Here is a 20,222-nt window from a genome sequence, read left to right as displayed (position 1 = left end):
CTAGCCATGTAGCCTAGGGGTAATCCCACATGACCAACTTGCACATTTAGAATCCCGGCCCTGGCAGCTTGAAAAATAAGGGAAGCTTTTGTGCACGTAGGTCCAAAACCCTGATGAGATGAAGAAACAGAAGAGAAGGATTGTGAGGGGACACATCCCGCTGAGAGGTGCTCTGTCCGTCTCCCTCCCCTCTTCCTGTTCCTGTGAGCACATGCACCCTCTATAATTGAAGCAAACAACCTTCTTAAGCACCTGTACAGTATGAGCTATGTAATGGACAACACTAAATTATACCCAGAATGACTATGAGAAACAAAAAAACACAGTTATAGAAAAATAAACAAACACATACATGAAAAGGAAGAGTACAAGTCAAATGCCTATGGTACACCCGTAAGTAATTTAAAAGTTCTGGGGAAGAAACAAAGTGTCTAAGAGGCTGAAGTTGAATTATGCACTAGAAGATGATAAGGATTTAAGATAAATGACAGAAAATAAACTGTATATGGTATTATATATTCAGCAAAAACCCAAAAGACCATTCTGAGTAAAACAAACACTGATCTGAACAGAGGAATCAAGTAAATTTACAATAGTCTATTAGAGAGAAACTTGATAAACAAATCTGGCTAATAAATTTCAATTGAAGACTTTGGAGCAACAAGCTGACATGAAAAACAAAGCCTTTATTGAAGAAATATCTTGTAGCAGTACACAGCTTTAGAGCTGGGAAATCTGTTAGGCAGTGAGTGATAGAGATCTCAATCAGGGTTACATAAGCAGAAGTACAAAACAAATAGATTTACTAATTACAGAAGGAAAGATAGAAGGCCTGACAAAGATCTCAAAAATTTTGCATCTAAGTATCTCAAACAGATAGAAAAAGAAAAAAGTATATATAAATTGCTTGAGTCAGCCAGGTCTGGGTCAAATCTGTGCCGTGTAAGTTATATTCTCTGAGCCTTAGTTTCTTCAGATATAAGAAGATATTTACTCTGTCTAGGTACTGATATGATTAAGAAAATGCATGTAAAGTAACTAGCACACTATAGGCGCTCAATAATGTGATTTTTGCCATTCTACCTTGGCTCCCTTTTCTTTATCCCTTAACCATCCTATGTAGTAAGTGGACAGTATAGTATATAATTGTCTAACATCTATCATTTTAAAACTGATAAGACTGGAGGACCAGCAGATGGTGTAATGGTTATATCACTGGACTCCCACATAGTTGACTGCAGTTCCAGTTCCAGACCCAGGGGCTTAAAATTCATGTCAGGTGTGTGTGCATGCCCAAGATTCCAAGAACAGAACAGAGGAGAAGGGATTACTGCATGTCCATCCCCCTGCCTGGGGGTTGATTTCTCACTTTCTGTCTCACTGTCTCTCTGACAAGCACACGCACCCTATAGCAAGTATCTCTCTACAAAAATAACATTGATAAAACCGAGGCTGGCAGGTGGTGCTGTAGTTGAGGTACTGGACTCCCACATGGCAACCGCAATTCAAATCCCAGACCTGGCGGCCTGAAAATCACAACAAATAAATAGTTGGTTGTTGGGAAAGTCATGATGCATTTTTGCATAGAAAAATATGTCATGACTTTCCTGACAACCTAACAGATAGATAGATAGATAGATAGATAGATAGATAGACAGATAATAAATAAATGATAAAAACAAAAATACTGATAAAAATACTGATACAAAATTAATAACTTATTCAATGACATAAAACTAGTTACCTTCATTACTGGCACCACAAGATATATTCACCATAAAACACATGAAAAACTAATAGGAGAGTCCAACAGACAGTGTAGTGGTTACGTCACTGGACTCCCACTTGATCAATAGCAATTTAAGCCCGGGACCTAGGAGCTTCAAACTCATGCTCAGTACATGTCCGTGTGTGCCCAAGATCCCAGGAGGAGACTGGAGGGAGAACAAGAGGCTGCAATGTGGCCATCCCCCTTGGGGGGAGATTTCTCACTTTCCCTCTCACTGTCTTTGTCTGTCTGTCTGTCTCTCTGTCTCTCTGTTGAGTGCACACATCCTAAAGCAAAAAGCTCTCCCCCAAAAAAGTAATGGGAAATTGTGAATATAGAATCTTCTTCAAAGATGTATTTCCTAATAATAAAATACTGGGTTGTGAAGAAAGTCATGACACATTTTTTGCACAGAAAAATGCATCAAAACTTTCCCGACAACCTAATAGACGATCTGATTCATAAATTCAAAAACATTTAGATTTGATCATTTCTTTAACAATATAAATGGACAATCCACTTTTTTAAGAAGACATTTTTTTAATGTATACACCAAATTCCCACAGTGGTTGAACTTCCAAATGGGGAACTTTTCATCAGACAAAATAATTAAAGACATAAGTTTTATCATTTAACTTAGACTGGTTATAGAGGAAGTTCTGACATAGCAATGAATTTACTCACCTTCCATGAGCATGGAAATCTAGACGTAAAAACTGGTCTTCATGCGACACTGCTCTTTTGGCACGCTGGTGTTTTTGGTGTAATGCATCCACATTGTAAGATAGTCCTTCATAATGTCTAATGTACTTATTTAAAGGATTCCCATACTGACCTATGAAAAAAATAGACAACAAATTGAATTAATATCATCTTGAAGGTCTCTTCTAGGTCTAATATGATTCTGTCAGTATTCAAATATCTATGACTATGTATAAACAATTTTCTCATTACTCCCAGTACTATTATGAACACACACACAAATATTATGGTCACATCTATTTTTTAACCTAGTGTAATGGTAATTTCAGCCATACATAAAAGTTTGGATGTCATAGTTTTCTTTTGGATGTCCTTAATCAGGCTGAAGAAGTTCACTTCTATTCAAACTTTGATGACAAAAATCCCTTAGTACACAGAGGCTGACTTTTGTCACCTGCCTTTTTTGGATCTAACATGACTGTATAGCTTTTTTTTAGTTTAGTATGTTGAATTAAGCTGACTGATTTTTGAAATGATAAACCAACCTTACATTCTTGATACAAATCCCACTCAGTCATGTTACTGTATTCAACTTGCCACAATTTGTTTAGAATTTTTGTTATCTATATTCACGAGAGATACTGCTCTATGATTTTCTTTTACTATCTTTTTTATACAGATTTTTGCTATGGGCCATGTGTGCTTCCAGAGACACACAGAGATAGAATGCGAGCAATCGCCCCCCACCCCCATCCCCAGGGGAATGGCCACTTTGCAATCCCCTTTCCTCCATTCTTCTCTCATGATCACAGACACACTCAGCGTGAGTTTTAAGCCACCAGGTCAGTCAGCCAGGTGGGAGTCCAGCAATATAACAATTATGCCATGTACTGGTCCCTCTTTTACTACCTTTTTAACGTTTTTGCTATCAGAATAAAAGTGATATCTCAGGGCCAGCAGGTGGCGTGATGGTTAAAAGCAAAGGACTTCCACATGGTTGACTGTGGTTGGAGTTCCAGACCCAGCGGCTTGCTTTCTCACTTTCCCTCTTTCTCTCCCTCTCATTCTGTCCCTCTCTGTCAAATTAAAATAAATAGAAAAAGTCAGATAACTTTTTCAAAGTGATGCCTCTTCTTCAATCTGCTGGACAAGTTTATATAAAATTGATGTAATTGCTGGAGGTTTGTTAAAATGCACCATTGAAGTCATCTTGGCCCAGAGTTTTCTTTGTGGAAAGGTTTTCTTTTTTTCCAATAATTATTTATTAATTTTTTTCAATATGCTGTAGGGCATGAACATTCACCAGAGACAAAGAGAGAATGGAAATGTGAGAAAGCAAGAGAAGGTGGCTCTCCCATGGCAACTGTGACTTGAATCTCTAGACTGCTCAGCTAGAAACACGCCAGGCAAACAAACAAATTCAACAAGCTAAAGAACTGGATTGGGCTGTGGCATGACCAGACCCAGCAGAGGATATTCTTTCCTCTCTTCCTCTCCTATGCATGCACTTACACTCACTCTATCATGAATAAAAAAGAAAGATACCTTTGGGTCCTTTGATTAATCTTCAATAGTTTTCTATTTTTATTTTGCCTATATTTTTTCCGTTTGCTAAAGGACACATGCACTCAACAGAGAGAGATCGAAAGAGAACGCACCCTACCCAATGAGCATGGTCACGTTGCAACCTCTTTTCCTTCTTCCTACTGAGATTTGGGGTACACACACAAACATGCAACTGGCTTGTTTTATAAGCAATCAGGGTCAAGTTTCAAACTATGTGAAAATCTTACTCCCTTAACCACAAGACTACAGGGCCAGCCCTATTTTGTTGATTTCCACTTTTTTATAATATTTATTTTATTTATTTATTTGTGATTTTTGGGGGGCCACTGGGTCTGGGTTTGAACCACAGTCAGCCATATGGATATATAGCACTACCACCAATGCCACCTGCCAGCCCCTTCAGTTTGGTTTTGATTAGCTCTTCTTTTAGTTTCATAAGGTTGAGGCTATTGGTTTAAGATTCTTCTCCTTTTCTAACACACATGCTTAGTGCTACAAATGTCCCCTAAGTACTGCTTTAGCAGCAGCCCACAAATTCAATTATGTTGTGTTTTCATTTTCACGCTGTTCAACACATTTTCTAATTGTTCCCTGCTTTTGTGACAAAGTGTGTGGAACAAAGAGAGAGAGAGAGAAGCCCCTTAACGGGATCTCATCACAATTCAGTCCCCTATTCCCAGCTCAACAGCTCCTAAGGAACCTAGGCACCAGCACACACGCCAAGAATGCCTTCAAGTTTATCTAGGAATCTGAACCCATGATTGACCATGTGCCTCCAGACTTGTAGGGAACTCGTGCTACTGCCGAACCACAGCAGATGGGTCCCTTCTCTTTTGATTTCATCTTTGACCCATGTGTTATTTAGAAGTTCTTTAAATATTGAGAATTTTTCCGTTATCATTCTTTAACTAACTTCTAATTGCCCTATAGCCCGAGAACTTACTTTATAATGACAATGATCCTTTTCAGTACCCTGAGATTTCTTTTATGTTCCATAATATGGTCTGTCTTTGCAAATGTTTCATATGCATTTAAAAAGAATGTGTATTCTGTTGTTATAGTGTTGTAAAAATATCAATCTCTACTTGTATTGCTGGAGTTCTGTAATATCAATCAGGTCAATCTGGTCAACAGTATTGTTCCACTTTTCTATTATTTTACTGATTTTCTGTCTACCCTATTGAGGAAAGGATACTAAAATCTCTCTTTCTCAATTTTTCCTTTTAATTCATTTATTTCTGAAGCTCTGCTGTTAAATACATAAATGTTTATAATTATCATGTCTTTGAAATTCACTCCTGTAATGATTATCAAGTGACTTTATCTTTTCTAATATTCTATGCTCTAAAAAAATCTGCTTCGTCTGATATTAATATAGCCATTCCATGTCTTTTTTCAACTAGCATGATCTTTTCCATAATTTCATTTTTTAATTTACATTTAATCACATATATTTTTTAAAGAATTATTTTCTATTTTATTTTAACTTTATTTATTTTTTAATGTGACCAGAGAGAAACAGTGTAAGAGAGAGAAAGAGAGAAAGTGTGGAGAGCCACATGGACCAAAATGGCTGAAATGACTTTCACAGGATCTCCGGACTTCCCTGTTCCGGGAGTAAACAATCCACCCCTAGGCTCCCCAACCTAGCTAACATCCGCGAGCAGCTTCTCAATCAGGTCCCACAGCAATCCGCCCCTAAGCTCCGCCTCCTGGTTAATGCCACCTGACAAAACAATCAATTACTGGTCCAAAACATATCCTTTATTTACATGTTGAGCAGCAAATTACCACCCTGCTGTGTATATAAGAATGTTCTCTGGCCCTCAATAAACGAGCGACTGTATACCATTCAGAGCTGTGACACTGTCGCTCCCGTGCTGTGACTCCCGTGCTGTGACGCTGCACCAGTTCCAGACCTCCGCTCTCTCACTCAGGTAGCCTGTTCGACTGTCCCACGGGTCAGGACAAGAAAGCAAGCTGCCAGGTCCAAGACTCAAACCACCATGTGCGAGTCTAGCGTCCTTAACTAAGCCACCTGCCGGCCCCAATCACATATATCTTTACAGTGTACAGCATTGCTTTTTCCGGCATAAATACCATGCCTATCAGTCAAGACAGAGATATTACTATATTTTCGCCTTTTTATTAAGTTGCCAGAGGGCACATGCACTTGTCAGAGAGAGAGACAGAGAGGTACAGAGAAAAAGCACCCTCCAGTGCAGAGTGTTCATGCCACAATCCCTTTTCCTCCGCTTCTCCATCCTGTTGGGATCTGGAGCCCAGGAGTATCATGTGCCCTGAGTGTTTTCAAAGACCAAGACTGGGATTTGAACCATGATTAGTCATGTGGGATCAGCTCGCTCTCTTAACCTTAGGCCAAACCCTCCCTCCATCCTCTTAACCTATTTGTCTTTACATTTAAAGTGAGTTTGAGCAGCCAGCCAGTGCCTTGGTGGTTCAAGTGGCTGGATTCCACCAGGTAACTATGTGGTTTTAATCTCAAACCTGGCAGCTTAAAAAAACATGCTGGGCCTGTGTGCATGTATGCCCAAAGTCCTAAAAGGAGAATGGGGGAGAAGTAACTGTTGCACAGCCACTCCTCTGGGGGGAAGGAGGTTGGTTTTTCACTTTCCCTCTTCCTCTGTGTGTGTGTGTGTGTGTGTGTGTGTGTGTGTGCGTGTCTGATAAGCACATGTGCCCTAAAGCTAAATAAATAAATAAATAAAAACTGAGTTTGTTATAGGCAGTATTTAGTTGTTTTTTGCTTTTTATCCAATCTGACAAGCTCTGTCTTTTAGTTGGGAGTATTTAGATCATTTACATGTAAAGTGGTTATTAATGTTGTTAGGTTTAAGAATATCACTTTGCTATTTATTTTCTATTTGTCTCACCTGATCTCTGTTCCCTTTACCTTTTTTTTTTTTTTTTTTTTTTCCCCTGATTTCTGTTCCCTTTTCCTTTTTTTTTTTTTTTTTTTTTTTTTTTTTGCCTTCTTTTGGCCAAAATTTTCTTTTATTCCCTTTTAACTCTTCATTGCCTTGTTAGCTCTGTTGGCTATCGTAGTGGTTGTGTAAAGATCGATAGTACATAGCTTTCACTTGCCCCAACCTACCTTCAAGTGCTCCTATACTACTTCAGGTATAAGAATTAGTGCAGTGCCTTTTCTCTCCTCCTGGGCCATTAGGCCACTGTCACCACATATCTGACTTACACATAACTCAAACACCATATTACATTGCTATTATTCTGGTTTAAATAGACACAAATTGTCTTCTAGAGAGACTTAAATGAAAATCTTCTATATTTATCATTTCTAGTGCCTTTGTGTGAAACCAAATTTCCATCTGGTATCATTTTCTTTCTACCTGAATGAATTCCTTTAACATTTCTTCCACTGATAATAAATTTTTCCAGCCTTTTCATATCTAAAATTTTTTCATTTTAGCTTTGTTTTCTAAAATGTTTTTCACTGAGCACAGAATGGTAGGGAGACTTTTTTTTTCATTAAGTACTTTAAAAATGTTGTTCCATGATCTTTCCATTTGTCCTCTGACAAAAAAAAAAAAAAAAAAAAAAAAAATATATTTTTATATATACTGTCATCCTTGTCTTCGCTCCTTTAAAAATAACATGTCTTATTCCCCTAGGTTGCTTTGAAGATTTTCCTCTTTATTCCTGGCTTTGAACAATTTGATTATAATGTGATATGGTATAGTTTTCTTCATATTTCTTGAGCTTTTGTTTCAGTGACCCTCTTAGATTTGTAGGTTTATAGGTCTTTTTATCTGGCTTTTTGTTTCTCTAAAATATTTTTCCTGATTCTCTTCAGCTGCCCCTCGCCCAAGGACTCCAATTATAAATATTCAGTCATGCCCCCAATAACAACACTGCAATAAACAACAAGCTCCATATACAATGGTGGGCCGATAAGATTATAATGAAGTTTTATTTATTTTTTTAGCAAGAGAGAGATTTTTGCTATCGGGTGCTTACACTCACCAAAGCAACAGACACAGAAAGAGAGAAATCACCCCCCAGGGGGAATGGCCACATTGCAATCCCTTCTCCTCCACTCTTCTCCCAGAATTTTGGGCACACATGCACATGTGCCCAACATGAAATTTAAGCTGCTGGATCCAAGACTCAAACTGCAGTAAACTTTGTGGGAGTCTAGTGATGTAACCGTTAGCCCATTTGCTGGTCTTGAACATTTTTTTTTAGAATTATTAATTTGGGGCCAACAGGTGGCATACTGGTTGAGGCACTGGACTCCCACACAGTCAATAGCAGTTCAAGTCCCAGACCTGGGGACTTGCTTTCTCACTGTTCTCCTCTCTTTCTCTCTTTGTCTCTTTTCTCTCTGGTGAGTGCACATGCCCTATAGCAAACTGAAAAATAATAATAAAAATTAAATGGATACTTTTTTAAAACAATTTTGAAAGAAATTATTATTTTCTTCTAATTTGACTAGAGAAAGAGAGAAGGAAATTGAGAAAGCAAGCCCTCAAACAACAGTCAACCATGTGGGAGTACAACACCTTAACCACCATGCCACCTGCCGGCCCCTATAAGAAAGGTTTTTTTTGGGGGGTGGGGGGGAGGTTTTTGCTACAGGGCGTGTGCACTCACCGGAAAGACTGAGAGAGATAGAGAGATAGAAAGGAAGAAATCACTCCCCTGCCCCCCGGGGGGAGGATGGCCATGCCATAATCCCTTTTCCATTCTCCTCTCAGGATCTTGGGCACACACGCACACGCGCCCGGTGTGAGTTTAAGCCACTGGGTCCAGAACTCAAACCACAGTCGACTACATGGGAGTCCAGCGACATAGCCATTATGCTAACTGTTGGTCCCAAGGAAGAAATGCCTATCATCTAGTAGCACTGTAGTGTGGGACTGTTACAGTACCTCTGTGATCTAACCGTGATGAACTGACCTAGTGGGCATTTATCAGCATTACTACAATGAGGTAAAATGGGACTGCTTTGAGGTACTTGAAATTTCCCGATATCCCACTGACAGTCTTTCCAGACATTATTTTTTAATGCCAGAGGCTACTTTGCACACCAGAGAGAGAGAGGGAGAAAGAGCACTCCCCAGCAGGGTATGATCATGCCACATTCTTCTGACCTCTATTCCTCCATCCTATTAGGATTTTTTAAAACAAACACACACAAACACACACACACACACCCCAGTGTGTTTTTTGAGGCATGAGGGCTGGGATTCAAACAGCAGTTGGCCTGGTGGGATCTAGCTCCTTCAACTACTATGCTACCAAACCAATCCCTTTTCATATTTTTTTTTAAAGTTATTGTTTCAGGGGACCAGCAGGAGGCATGGTGGTTAAGTGGCTAAACACTCCCATGTGGCTGACCACAGTTCAAGTCCCAGACTTTGTGGCTTGCTTTCTCACTTCCTCTCTCTCTCTCTCTCTCTCTGTCTGTCTGTCTCTGTCTCTCTCTCTCTAATTAAAAATAGATGAATGAATAAAACTAAATAAATCATTCTTTTTTAAAAAGTTATTGTTTCGGAAGCTGGCAGATGGCATAGAGGTTAAGGCAGTTGGATCCTACATGACCAGATGCATGGTTCAAGTCCCTGACCCTGCACCTTGAAAAACATACTGGGCACCTGTGTTTGCCCAAAATCCCAAGAGGAGGATGAAGAGAAGGGATTGCACTGTGGCCATCCCCCTGAGGAGAGATTTATTTATCTCCCTCCCTCCCTCTCTGTCTAGCAAGCACCCTAGAACAACAACAAAAAAAACTTTTCATGTTGGATAATTACTATTGTTATGTCTTCTATTGGGTCATTGGAAAAGTCATGTCGTATTTTTTTCTATGCAAAAATGCATTTTGACTGTTTTGACAAGCCAACAGTTTACTGATATTCTGTGATTCTAATCTGTCATTAACACCACCTAGCATCCTTGCCATCAATAATATTGTAACTGTTTTCATCCCTATAAATTAGGTTTGTGTCTGTTTTCTATCTTTTTCTGTCTCTACTTAACCTTTTAAACATATGAAATAAAATTAAGTCCATGTTCTTGTCTGCTAATTCTAATAACTGTGTCAGTTCATAAATGGTTCCAACTAATTATTCATTCTTCTCATTACAGGCTGTATTTTTCTGCTTACTGCATGCTTCATAATTTTTGAATAGATACCAGATACTGTGGATTTTACCTTCTTTAGTGCTGGACACTCTCTGAAATCTTCAGTCTATTTATTTATTTTATATGAGGGGGTACCCCCCAACACAACAGTCCTCACACCACGATCCACCCCCAGCCAGGATCACAGGCGCATGCACATATGTGCTCACGCGCGCACACACAGCTCTCTGGCATATATGGGGAGACCTTAAGAGGTGAGTGCAGACCTTCCCATGTGGCTTCAGCATTATGAACACTGCATTATTACTGCACTGCCACAGCTTGCTTTTAATTTATTGACTGATTTTTTTGGAATTCTTACATATATTCTTGAGCTTTGTTCTGAAACAAAGTAAAGTTCCTTAGAAACGTATGATCCTTTCAGGTCTTGCTAAATTAGGATGCGTTTGGTGACCCAGTGCTCAGTCTAAAGCTAATTACATCCAGTATTAAGGCCAGACCTATCTAAGTACTCCACACATTGCTCCATGAACTGTAACCTTATCCAGTCTGGCCAATGAGAACTGGGCCCTGTCCTTGACCCTATGTGAGCACCAGACTCTGTTCAATGTAATCTTCTGGGATGACCCTTTCCTAGGGCTATTTCCTCTTATGCAAGCACTCGTCGGTGCTTTGCTGACACTGCAGGGGCACACTGAAGATCCTGGAGAACCCCTGTCTCTACATAGCTCCCTGCTCTCTGACACTCGCCTGTGAACTCCAGGCACTTGGGTCTCCCTTGACTCTCAGTTCCATTTCCCCAACTCAGGGAATCGATCAGTCTTCCACCTAGGTTCCCTCTCCTAGCCCCACAGCCAGGAAACTCTGTCAAGGCAGAATACTGGTGCAATCTTAAGACTTGCCCTTTTGTTTCCCCTTTCTCAGGGTTCCTTCACTGTGTGATGACCAAAGTCTTTAAAACCTTTATGTATCTGACGCAGCAAGAGAAATCTGGTCCCTGTTTCTTCATCTTCACCAGAACCAATTTACAAGAGAGTGATTTTTTTTTCTATTTTTTTTTAGAGGTTTTTTTTCTATAGGGTGCATGCACTCACCAGAAAGGCAGAGAAAGACAGAGAGACAGAAAGCGAGAAATCACCCCCTGGGGGGGATGGCCATGCCGCAATCCCTTCTCCTCCATTCTCCTCTCGGGATCTTGGGAACACACACACACACACCACACACAGGCCCGACATGAGTTTAAGCCATCGGGTCCTGGACTCGAACCGTGGTCAACTACATAGGAGTCCAGCAACATAGCCACTACGCCAACTGCTGGTCCCAGAGAGAGAGTGATTTTTTAAAAAACAAATCAAGTAAAATTTCTTCTTAAAGAAAACTTCCCTTATATAGACAACAAATAATTTTTATAAACGATGATGGTTCACCCATAACACTGCTCAAAGTCTTTGTGCTCCACTACTCAACATTTTGTTTATGCAGTTGATATTCACTATTAAATTAAGAGCTCAAATACTGAAGTGAAAGTTTAAGCTCTGGAGATTAGTTCCATAACAACGTAACTACACTTACCACTAGTGAACTATACACCTAGAAATGTTTAAATGGTAAATTTTACTTTAAGCATTTTTTCTTAGACTTGCTTGCTATGTCACAAACCTCCAAGGGACTACAGGCACATGTCACCATGCCAATTTTTAGGGTGAGCCAGGAATCAAACCCAGAACTATGGACTCAGCCTGCTGAGTAGCACTGACTTCCAGCACATGCGCCCATGGTGGGGCAAAGCACTATTTGCTAGAATACAGTCTGAATCCCACTGCAGGTCAGTTTGAATCTCATTGCACATCAAGTATCCCTTAACAAAAATGCTTGGCACCAGAAGAGTTTCAGATTTCGGATTTTTCACGTTTTGGAAGATCTGCATATACGTGAGATATTTTCGGGATGAGACTTCAGCCTAAACACAAAATTCATTTATGCTTACATATATACCTTACACATATAGACTAAAAATAATTTTGACTTTTTGTTTTTTTTGAGAGGTTTTTGCTATAGGGCACATGCACTCGCCAGAAAGACAGAGAGAGACGGAGAGACAGAAAGCAAGGAATCTCCCCCCAGAGGGCTGGCCACGCCTCAATCCCTTCTCCTCCATTCTCCTCTCGGGATCTTGGGCATGCACGCACACGCGCCCAGCGTGAGTTTAAGTCACCAGGTCCGAAACTTGAACCATGGTCAACTACATGGGAGTCCAGCGACATTGCCATTATGCTAACTGCTGGTCCCTAGGCTGAAAATAATTTTATACAACATTTTTGTATTGCAACATTTTGACTACAACCCATTACATGAGGTCAGATGCAGAATTTTCTACTTGTGGCATCAGGTAGGCACCCAAAAGGTTTTGGATATTGGTCTAGCCACCAAAGCAGGTGCTTGACGCTGCTGCCTGGCAGGCCAGCGGCAGTGGCACATGACTGTAGTACCAACCATACAGAAGGCTAAGGCAATGGGATCCAAGGCTCCAGGCTGGCCTGAGAACAGAGCGAGAACCCGGGTGCAGTGCTGATTAGAAACAGGCAGGGATGCTCATTCCAAGGGATCTGAAATCAGGTCCATGCCACTAGCTGCGTGACAGAGACAAGGATTGGTGAATAAGGAAAAGAATTTATTTCAGTGAGGCCAGCCCTCGGGAGTGAATGGACCTGATCCATAACTGTCTCCAACGTACTGGACAAGATAGAAAACTTCTTAAGGGGAAAAGGGCCACTGGAATATATATCTAGAAGCAAAGGGTAAGTTTTTCAACATCTTGGAGCAAAATCATGAGGAGGCCTGGTCATTTGTCTTCAGGAAGGGTCATAGGTGACCTGATAGTGCTAGGTAGGTTATCTTGGTTTGAAGAGCAGTCTTCCTTCTGGACATGTATGTGGCAGAATGACTGGTTTCAGTTCTCTGCAAGTGGCTTAAAGATAAGCAGTGATTAATGAAGCAGCAGGAGCAAAATGGAGTTGGTCTTAGATGCTGCTTTAGAAGCAGCAGAAGGGCTATGTGTGGCTATGCAATGCTTACGCTGATAAAATCTCTATCATAAAAAGTTCCTGCTAACGTTCATTCCAGATCCACTGTGAGGGGGAAGTTACAGACTGATTTTCCCTAAGAGTTCATCTATTAAGATGGACTCCAAGACTAAAGCATGATGTAAAGTCGCTTTCATTCTCTTACAGCTCAGTTACAGTGGTATACACCTGCGGTGCCAGCTACTCAGGAGACAGAGGCAGGATTGCAACACTGCACACAGGCATCACCAAAAAAAAAAAAAAAAGAAGAAGAAAAGGCATTTCAGATTTGGAACATTTGCGATTTCATGTTTTTGGATTAGGAAGAGTCAACCTGTACATTCGTTTATTAGTTATTTCTCTGATCAAATGAAAAAATACTCAGCTTCAGCTTCTTACCTCTAACATGAGGAAATATAGAATAGCTCTCTTAAGATTATTACGCAGATTACATGATTTAAACCATGTATGACAACTAAAAGAGTGCCTATCACACAGTAAAGGTTCAATACACTACACACCACCATCATCACTTCCCCCTCGGCTTTCATCTCCCACACTGAGACCAATATATGCACATTGTGGTCACAGATTCTGAAGTAAGCACAAGGCTGCTTTTGAATTCTCAAATTTCTAAGCCATAACCACATAAGCTAGGGTAACTATTTAACTTTTTTAAAATCTCAAGTGTTTTTTCATCTGTAAAATGGAGGCAACAATGACGACCTTAAATTTGTAAATTACTTACTACAAAGGACAGCATACTCAATTTAAACTATTACTGAGTTACTTCACTATCCTCTTGATTTACCTCTCCCAGAGAGAGAAGTGACAGGAACAGAGTCCAAACCATCTTTGCAACTTGCAAAGAAAGTCAGTGTATAAAAGATAATAGGGACTAGCAGTTGGCATAATGGCTCTGTCGCTGACTCCCAAGTAGTCGAATGCAGTTCGGGTCCCGGACCTGACAGCTTAAACTCAGGCTGGGTGCGTGTGAGGGCGTGCCCAAGATCCCGAGAGGAGAATGGAGGAGAAGGAATTGCAGCATGGCCATCCCCTCAGGGGCTGCTTTCTCACATTCTGTCTCTCTGTCTCTCTCTGTCTTTCTGGTGAGCACACGCGCCCTATAGCAAAAATCTCTCCAAAAAAAAAAGAAAGATAATAAAGCCCACCAGAATGAAACCAAAAATTAAAGACTAATGGAAGAAAATATTATACCAATGCATTTCCATATTCCTTAAAAATACTAAGTTTACATATGGGTTTTTAAAAATACCCACTCAAGAACCAGCATATGCCATAGCGATTACATTGTTGGACTCCCATGTGGCCAACCATGGTTCGAGTCCAGGACCTAGTGGCTGCAAAATCACACAGGGTGCCATGTGCATGCATGCCTAAGATTTCAGGAAGACAATGGAGAAGGGATTGCAGAGTAGCCACCCCCCCCCCAGAGGGGGGGTTGATTTCTCACTTTCTTTCTGTCTCTCCAGCGAGCACACATGCAAAAAATCTCTCCAAAAAAACCTACATAAGAGAAAATAACAAGAAAAGAAATCACAAGTGGGGAAGATGTAGTACAACTTTTGAGTAGTTTTTTTCATTTTGAAAAACAACTTTCCAGTTACTGAACTGGACATCTTTAAAGTGAACTGAGTACCACAGCACAAGCTGGCTTTGCAGAGAGATTGCTGCCACTCCTTCACACCAAAAATGCCAAGTTTTCAAGTCACAATTCATACAAAATATCCTGCCACTTCTGATAACTTAAAACAATAACTACTGCTGTTCTGGTAAAGCACTGTGACAAAAGCTCAACTATCTATATAAACGGATCGTTATTAAACAAAGTCATCTTGTCTCTGTCCCACACACGAGAAGAATCTCATAAAGCAACATAATGTTCACTTTCACTGGCAAAGGACCTGAGTAATGGTTTTCGGAATCTTTATAATTGAGAAAGAACTTGATTCACAGGATTTAATTTGGAAAGTTAAAATGTCACCCAGAGATATATATTACCAAGTCCACCTCATTATCATCTTCTACATAAGATATATGGATGCTTCTATGTTAATTATGTCCAGATACCAGTATTTGTATTATTTCAGTAATGTGAAAAATAAAACGCTGACTTTAAGATAAAGTATTGGGGCCAGCCAATAGTGTGGTGTTTAAGGGGGCTGGATCCCACATGGTCTACTGCATGTTTCAGGTCCTAGACCCAATAGTTTGGAAAACACACTGGGCACACTTACATGTATGCACAAAATTCCAAAGTGAGAATGGAAGAGAAGGGACTGCAGCATGGTCATTCGCCTAGGGGGAGCTTTCTCATTTTATTTCTCTCTGTTTCTGTCAAGCAAGCATACATGCCCAATAGCAAAACTTAAAAAAAAAAAAAAAAAGGAAGAAAAAAAAAAAGATAATGTACTGAAACTATATTAATTTCTCTCCCCTGACACTTAATGAAATAAAGAAGGAAACAAGGAGGGGGTGGCTATAATAAGCTGCCTCAGTGCACGCGCGCGTTCACACACACACACACACACACACACACACACACACACAGAAAAGGAAAGAAAAGTTAAGAAAACCCTCAAAAAGTGAAACCAGGTAGGGAACAAAGCCAGTTGTGCTGGAGCTGGCTGACAGAGGCTCATGAGTGCAAATTCTCTTCCCAACTTTATGTTTGGTAACATTACATTGGTGGCATGTAATGAGCCAAGAGGGGAGAAGTTACACCACTTGAGTTGGAAAAGGGTACAAATCAGAGAATTTTTTCCCAACAGCCAGTATACTGACATAATAATAATAATATTAATCTTTCAGGGCCAGCAGGAGACACGGTGTTTAAGGTGCTGGATTCTCACGTGGGCAATCACAGTTCTAGTCCCAGACCCAGTAACTTGAAAATCACTCTGGGAGCATATGCACACATGCTCAGAATCCCAAGAGGAAAATGGAGGAGAGAGATTGTAGCATGGACATACCCACTGGGGGGGAGGGGGGCGCGGTAATTTCTTTCTTACTCTCTTTCTCTGCCTCTCTCTGGCAAGCACACATGCTCTATGGGAGGGAAAAAAATAAAGACTAAAATAATAATAATAATCTTTTTTTCTTTTTCTTTTCTTTTTCTTTTTTGGAGAGGTTTTTGCTATAGGGCGTGTGCACTCACCAAACAGACAGAGAGAGAGACAGAGAGACAGAAAGCGAGAAATCACCCCCTGGGTGAGGATGGCCACGCCGCAATCCCTTCTCCTCCATTCTCCTCTCAGGATTTTGGGTACGCACGCACATGCGCCCAGTTGAGTTTAAGCCACCAGGTCTGGGACTCGAAGCGCGGTCAACTACATGGAAGTCCAGCGACATAGCCATTACACTAACTGCTGGTCCCTATAATCTTTCAGGTCCAGAAGGTGGTGTGGTGATAAAAACTCTGGATCCCACATGCTACTATACAATTCCAGTCCCAGACCTGGCAGCCCAAAATACACCAGGTGCATGTACCTGAGTGCCTCAAATCCTGATAGGAAAATGGAGGAGAAGGGATTGAGGTGTGGTCATCCTCTCTACAGGGTGATTTCTCAATTTCCCTCTCTGTCTCTGTGTCTCTCTGTCAGCCATATGCACCCTATGACAAAAACCTGAAAAAGAGAAAGAAAAGAAACATCTTTCAAACAGGCATCCAAGGGAAAAAAAATTATCTTTTTAAAGACGTATTTATTTAATTTCATTCATTTACATTATTGTTTTTTAATCTGACCAGAGAAAGAGAGTGAGAAAGTGAGAAAGTAAACACCAGGTCTAGGACTAGAACAGTTAGTCAGCCATGTGAAAGTCCAATGCCTCAACCACTACACCAAAAAAAAAGAATATATTAATGAAAATGTAGAAAAGATTATAACACGCTGGACTTCACATGCTACCCATAATCTTCAGAAGCTCTATGATCCACTTTTTAAAAAAATCTCAAGAAAGAATTCCCCCAAAAATTGTATGTGATTATGACCTCAAGCCTGAAAACAACTGAGTACAACACAAAAGAATTAATCCTTCAAACTGTAATTTGAAGGAGGGAAAGTACACAATGACAAACATACAAATTCTAATAATAAACTGGATTTAAGATGAACTACACATCAACATCTTTAAAGGAAAAACAAATTTGAACACTCTCCCCAAAATGTAAAAATATGGTCAACCAGGGTTCCAGTCCCAGCTCTGTCAATTTGAAAAACATACTGGGTCTGGGGACCAGCAGCTAGCGTAATGGCTATGTCGCTGGACTCCCACATAGTCCACCATGGTTTACGTCCTGAACCTGGTGGCTTGAAACTCACGCCAGGCGTGTGTGTGTGCGTGCCCAAGATCCCAAGAGGAGAATGGAGGAGAAAGGATTGCGGCATGGCCATCCCTCCTGGGGGGTGATTTCTCGCTTTCTGTCTATCTATGTCTGTCTGGCGAGCACACGCGCCCTATGGCAAAAACCTCTCCACAAAAACAAAAACAAAAACAAAAAAAAACCATATTGGGTCTGTATGTACATGGCCAGGATCCCGATGGGATGCAGAATTAGAGGGAAAAATTACTGAAGTGTAACGAGGCCCCATGGGGAGGGCTTTCTCTCTCTCCCCCTTCCTCATTTGTGTTCATATATCCTCTGACATTACCAAAAAAAAAGTTCTACATCAAGTCAAAAATTACCATACATAGCAGACAGCACAGTGGGCAGCATAATGATTATTAAGGCAGCTGGATCCTACATGGATGACTGTAAGGTTCGAGTCCCAGACCTGGCAGCTTGAAAATCATGCTGGGCAAGTTTGCATGCATGCCCAAAACCCTAAGAGGAGAATGGAGAAGAGATTGTGGCATGGCCCCAGAAGGGTGATTTCTTTCTTTCTCTCTCTCTCTCTCTCTCTCTCTCTCTCTCTCTCTCTCTCTCTCTCTCTCTCCAAGTGCATGTGCCCTATAATAAACTAAAAAAGGAGGAAAAATAATGGTTAGAATAAAAAAACAGAGGCCAGACAGTAGCACTGTGGTAAAACACCACACTCTGCACAGCAGACTCACATAGGAAGTTTCTGAGTTCAAGTCCAGAGACCTCCCTCCTATTACATGTATGCCCATAATCTAGGGCTAGCTGAAGCAGGGGGTAAATCAAGACCCCACTGGAGCAGATGCCTGTCTCTTTGTTTCTCTTTTTCTCTGTATCTCTCGCTCATAAAAGAAATAAATAAGCTTCAAAAATATATATATAAAACACAGGCCCACCCACCAATAGCACAGTGGTTAAGCACTGTGCATAGTTAAGCCAGATCCCACCTGGTAGCTTGCTTGCTTGCTCTCTCTCTCATCAAATTAAATAATAATAAGTATAAATACATAAATAAATATTTATTTTTAAAAGATAATTATTTAATATTATTACCTGTCTCTTTTTCTCTTTATTTCTTCCCTCCCCACATTCATATTCTTTCTTATTAAAAATTAATAATAAGGGACCAGCAGATAGCGTAGTGACTAAGTCACTGGACTCCCAAGTAGTTGACCGTGGTTTGAGTCCTCGACCTTGTGGCTTAAACTCACTCCGGGTGCATGTGGGTGCATGTCCATCCCCCTGGGGGAGTGACTTCTCACTGTCTCTCTGTCTCTCTCTGTCTTTCTAGAGAATGCACATGCCCTATGGCAAAAACCTCTCCCAAAAAAAATATTAATAGTAAAAAGAAATACTTCAACCGATGTCTCAAGTAATGTACTGATTAGAAAAAGTTCTCACTGCCTCTCATTCTGTCTCTCTGTCTTTCTCTGGTCAAATTAAAGCAAATAATAATAATAATAAATAAAGTTAAATAAAATAATTCTTTTTTAACAACAAAAAGAGAATGATTATCAATTTATTAAGGGTTTTATACACCTACAAAAATACAGCAATACAGGGAACTTCGACAATCTGAAACTTTAAGTATCCAAACTGGCTAAACATGGGATGCAAAACTAGTCCCTGTGGAAAATAATTCTTTTTAAAAAAGAAAAGAAAAGAAAAAGTTCCCAGCTACAGCCACAGTGGCTCATGCCGCAACTAAGTCACTGCCACTCAAAGGCAGAAGCCATGTGGGAAGCCCAGGTTCAGTTCTCTGCCCAACCTAAATAGGCCAGGAGGGGACTGGCATGAGAGTTAGTGGAATGAGTAGGGAAGATCTGCCCTCAATGTGGGCAAGCACCATCCAATCAGGTAGGGAACAGGTCAGAACAAAAACACAGAGAAAATATTCATTCTCTCCCCCCACTTCATGGAGATGGGACACCTTTCTTCTGTCCTTGGACATCATAACTCCAGGCTTTCCAGCTTTTGAACTCCAAGACTCAATCCCAGAGCCTCCCCCAGGTCCTCAGGTCTTCAGCCAGGGGCAGTTACATTACTGGCACTCATGGTTCTCAGGCCTTAGGTCTTGAAATGCACTGCCTTGCATTACTGGCATCTCAGGATCTCTAGCTTTAAGACGCTATAGTAGAACTTCTTGGCCTCCATAACCACAGTTTCCCTAATTCCCTCACATCATCTATTTACCTATACCTATTTTCTATATCTATGTATCTACCTCTCTGTGTTGCTATAGGATTTATACATATAAACGTGTATATTCTATAGGTTCTATCTCTCTAGACAACCCTAACTAATACAACCTCTGGCAGGAATTCATGAGACCCATGAGTTTGCATGCAAAATTCTAAAATTATTATTTTCTTTCCTAGCATTTTATTGATCCTGCTTTGCACTTAAATCTTCTATTCATCTAGTTACAATTTTTCTAAGAATTATTTTATTTCACTTTATTTATTCTTATTTTACCAGAAATTAGAATAAATAGAGAGAGAGAAAGAGGGAGAGGAAAAGTGAAAAAGCAAGCCACAAGGTCTGGGACATGAACGGTGGTTGGCCATGTGAGAGTCCAGCAACCTCAACCACCACGCCGCCTGCCAGTCCCCCAATTTTA

At 40.4% G+C, this 20,222-nt stretch overlaps 1 protein-coding gene across 1 annotated transcript in view; it reads right to left on the bottom strand.

Moving 5' to 3' along the window:
• Nucleotides 1–20,222, bottom strand: part of ADAM10 (ADAM metallopeptidase domain 10) — a 166,487-nt gene that overhangs the window by 112,674 nt on the left and 33,591 nt on the right. Inside the window, exon 2 of the mRNA XM_014581853.1 lies at nt 2,453–2,603. Within this exon, the coding sequence (XP_014437339.1) occupies nt 2,453–2,603 (151 nt within the window). The remainder of the gene's footprint in view (nt 1–2,452; nt 2,604–20,222) is intronic.

This window comes from Tupaia chinensis, unplaced genomic scaffold (assembly GCF_000334495.1).
Source record: "Tupaia chinensis unplaced genomic scaffold, TupChi_1.0 Scaffold000063_1, whole genome shotgun sequence".
Taxonomy (NCBI): domain Eukaryota; kingdom Metazoa; phylum Chordata; class Mammalia; order Scandentia; family Tupaiidae; genus Tupaia; species Tupaia belangeri.
This window is presented reverse-complemented; position numbering and strand designations above follow the sequence as displayed.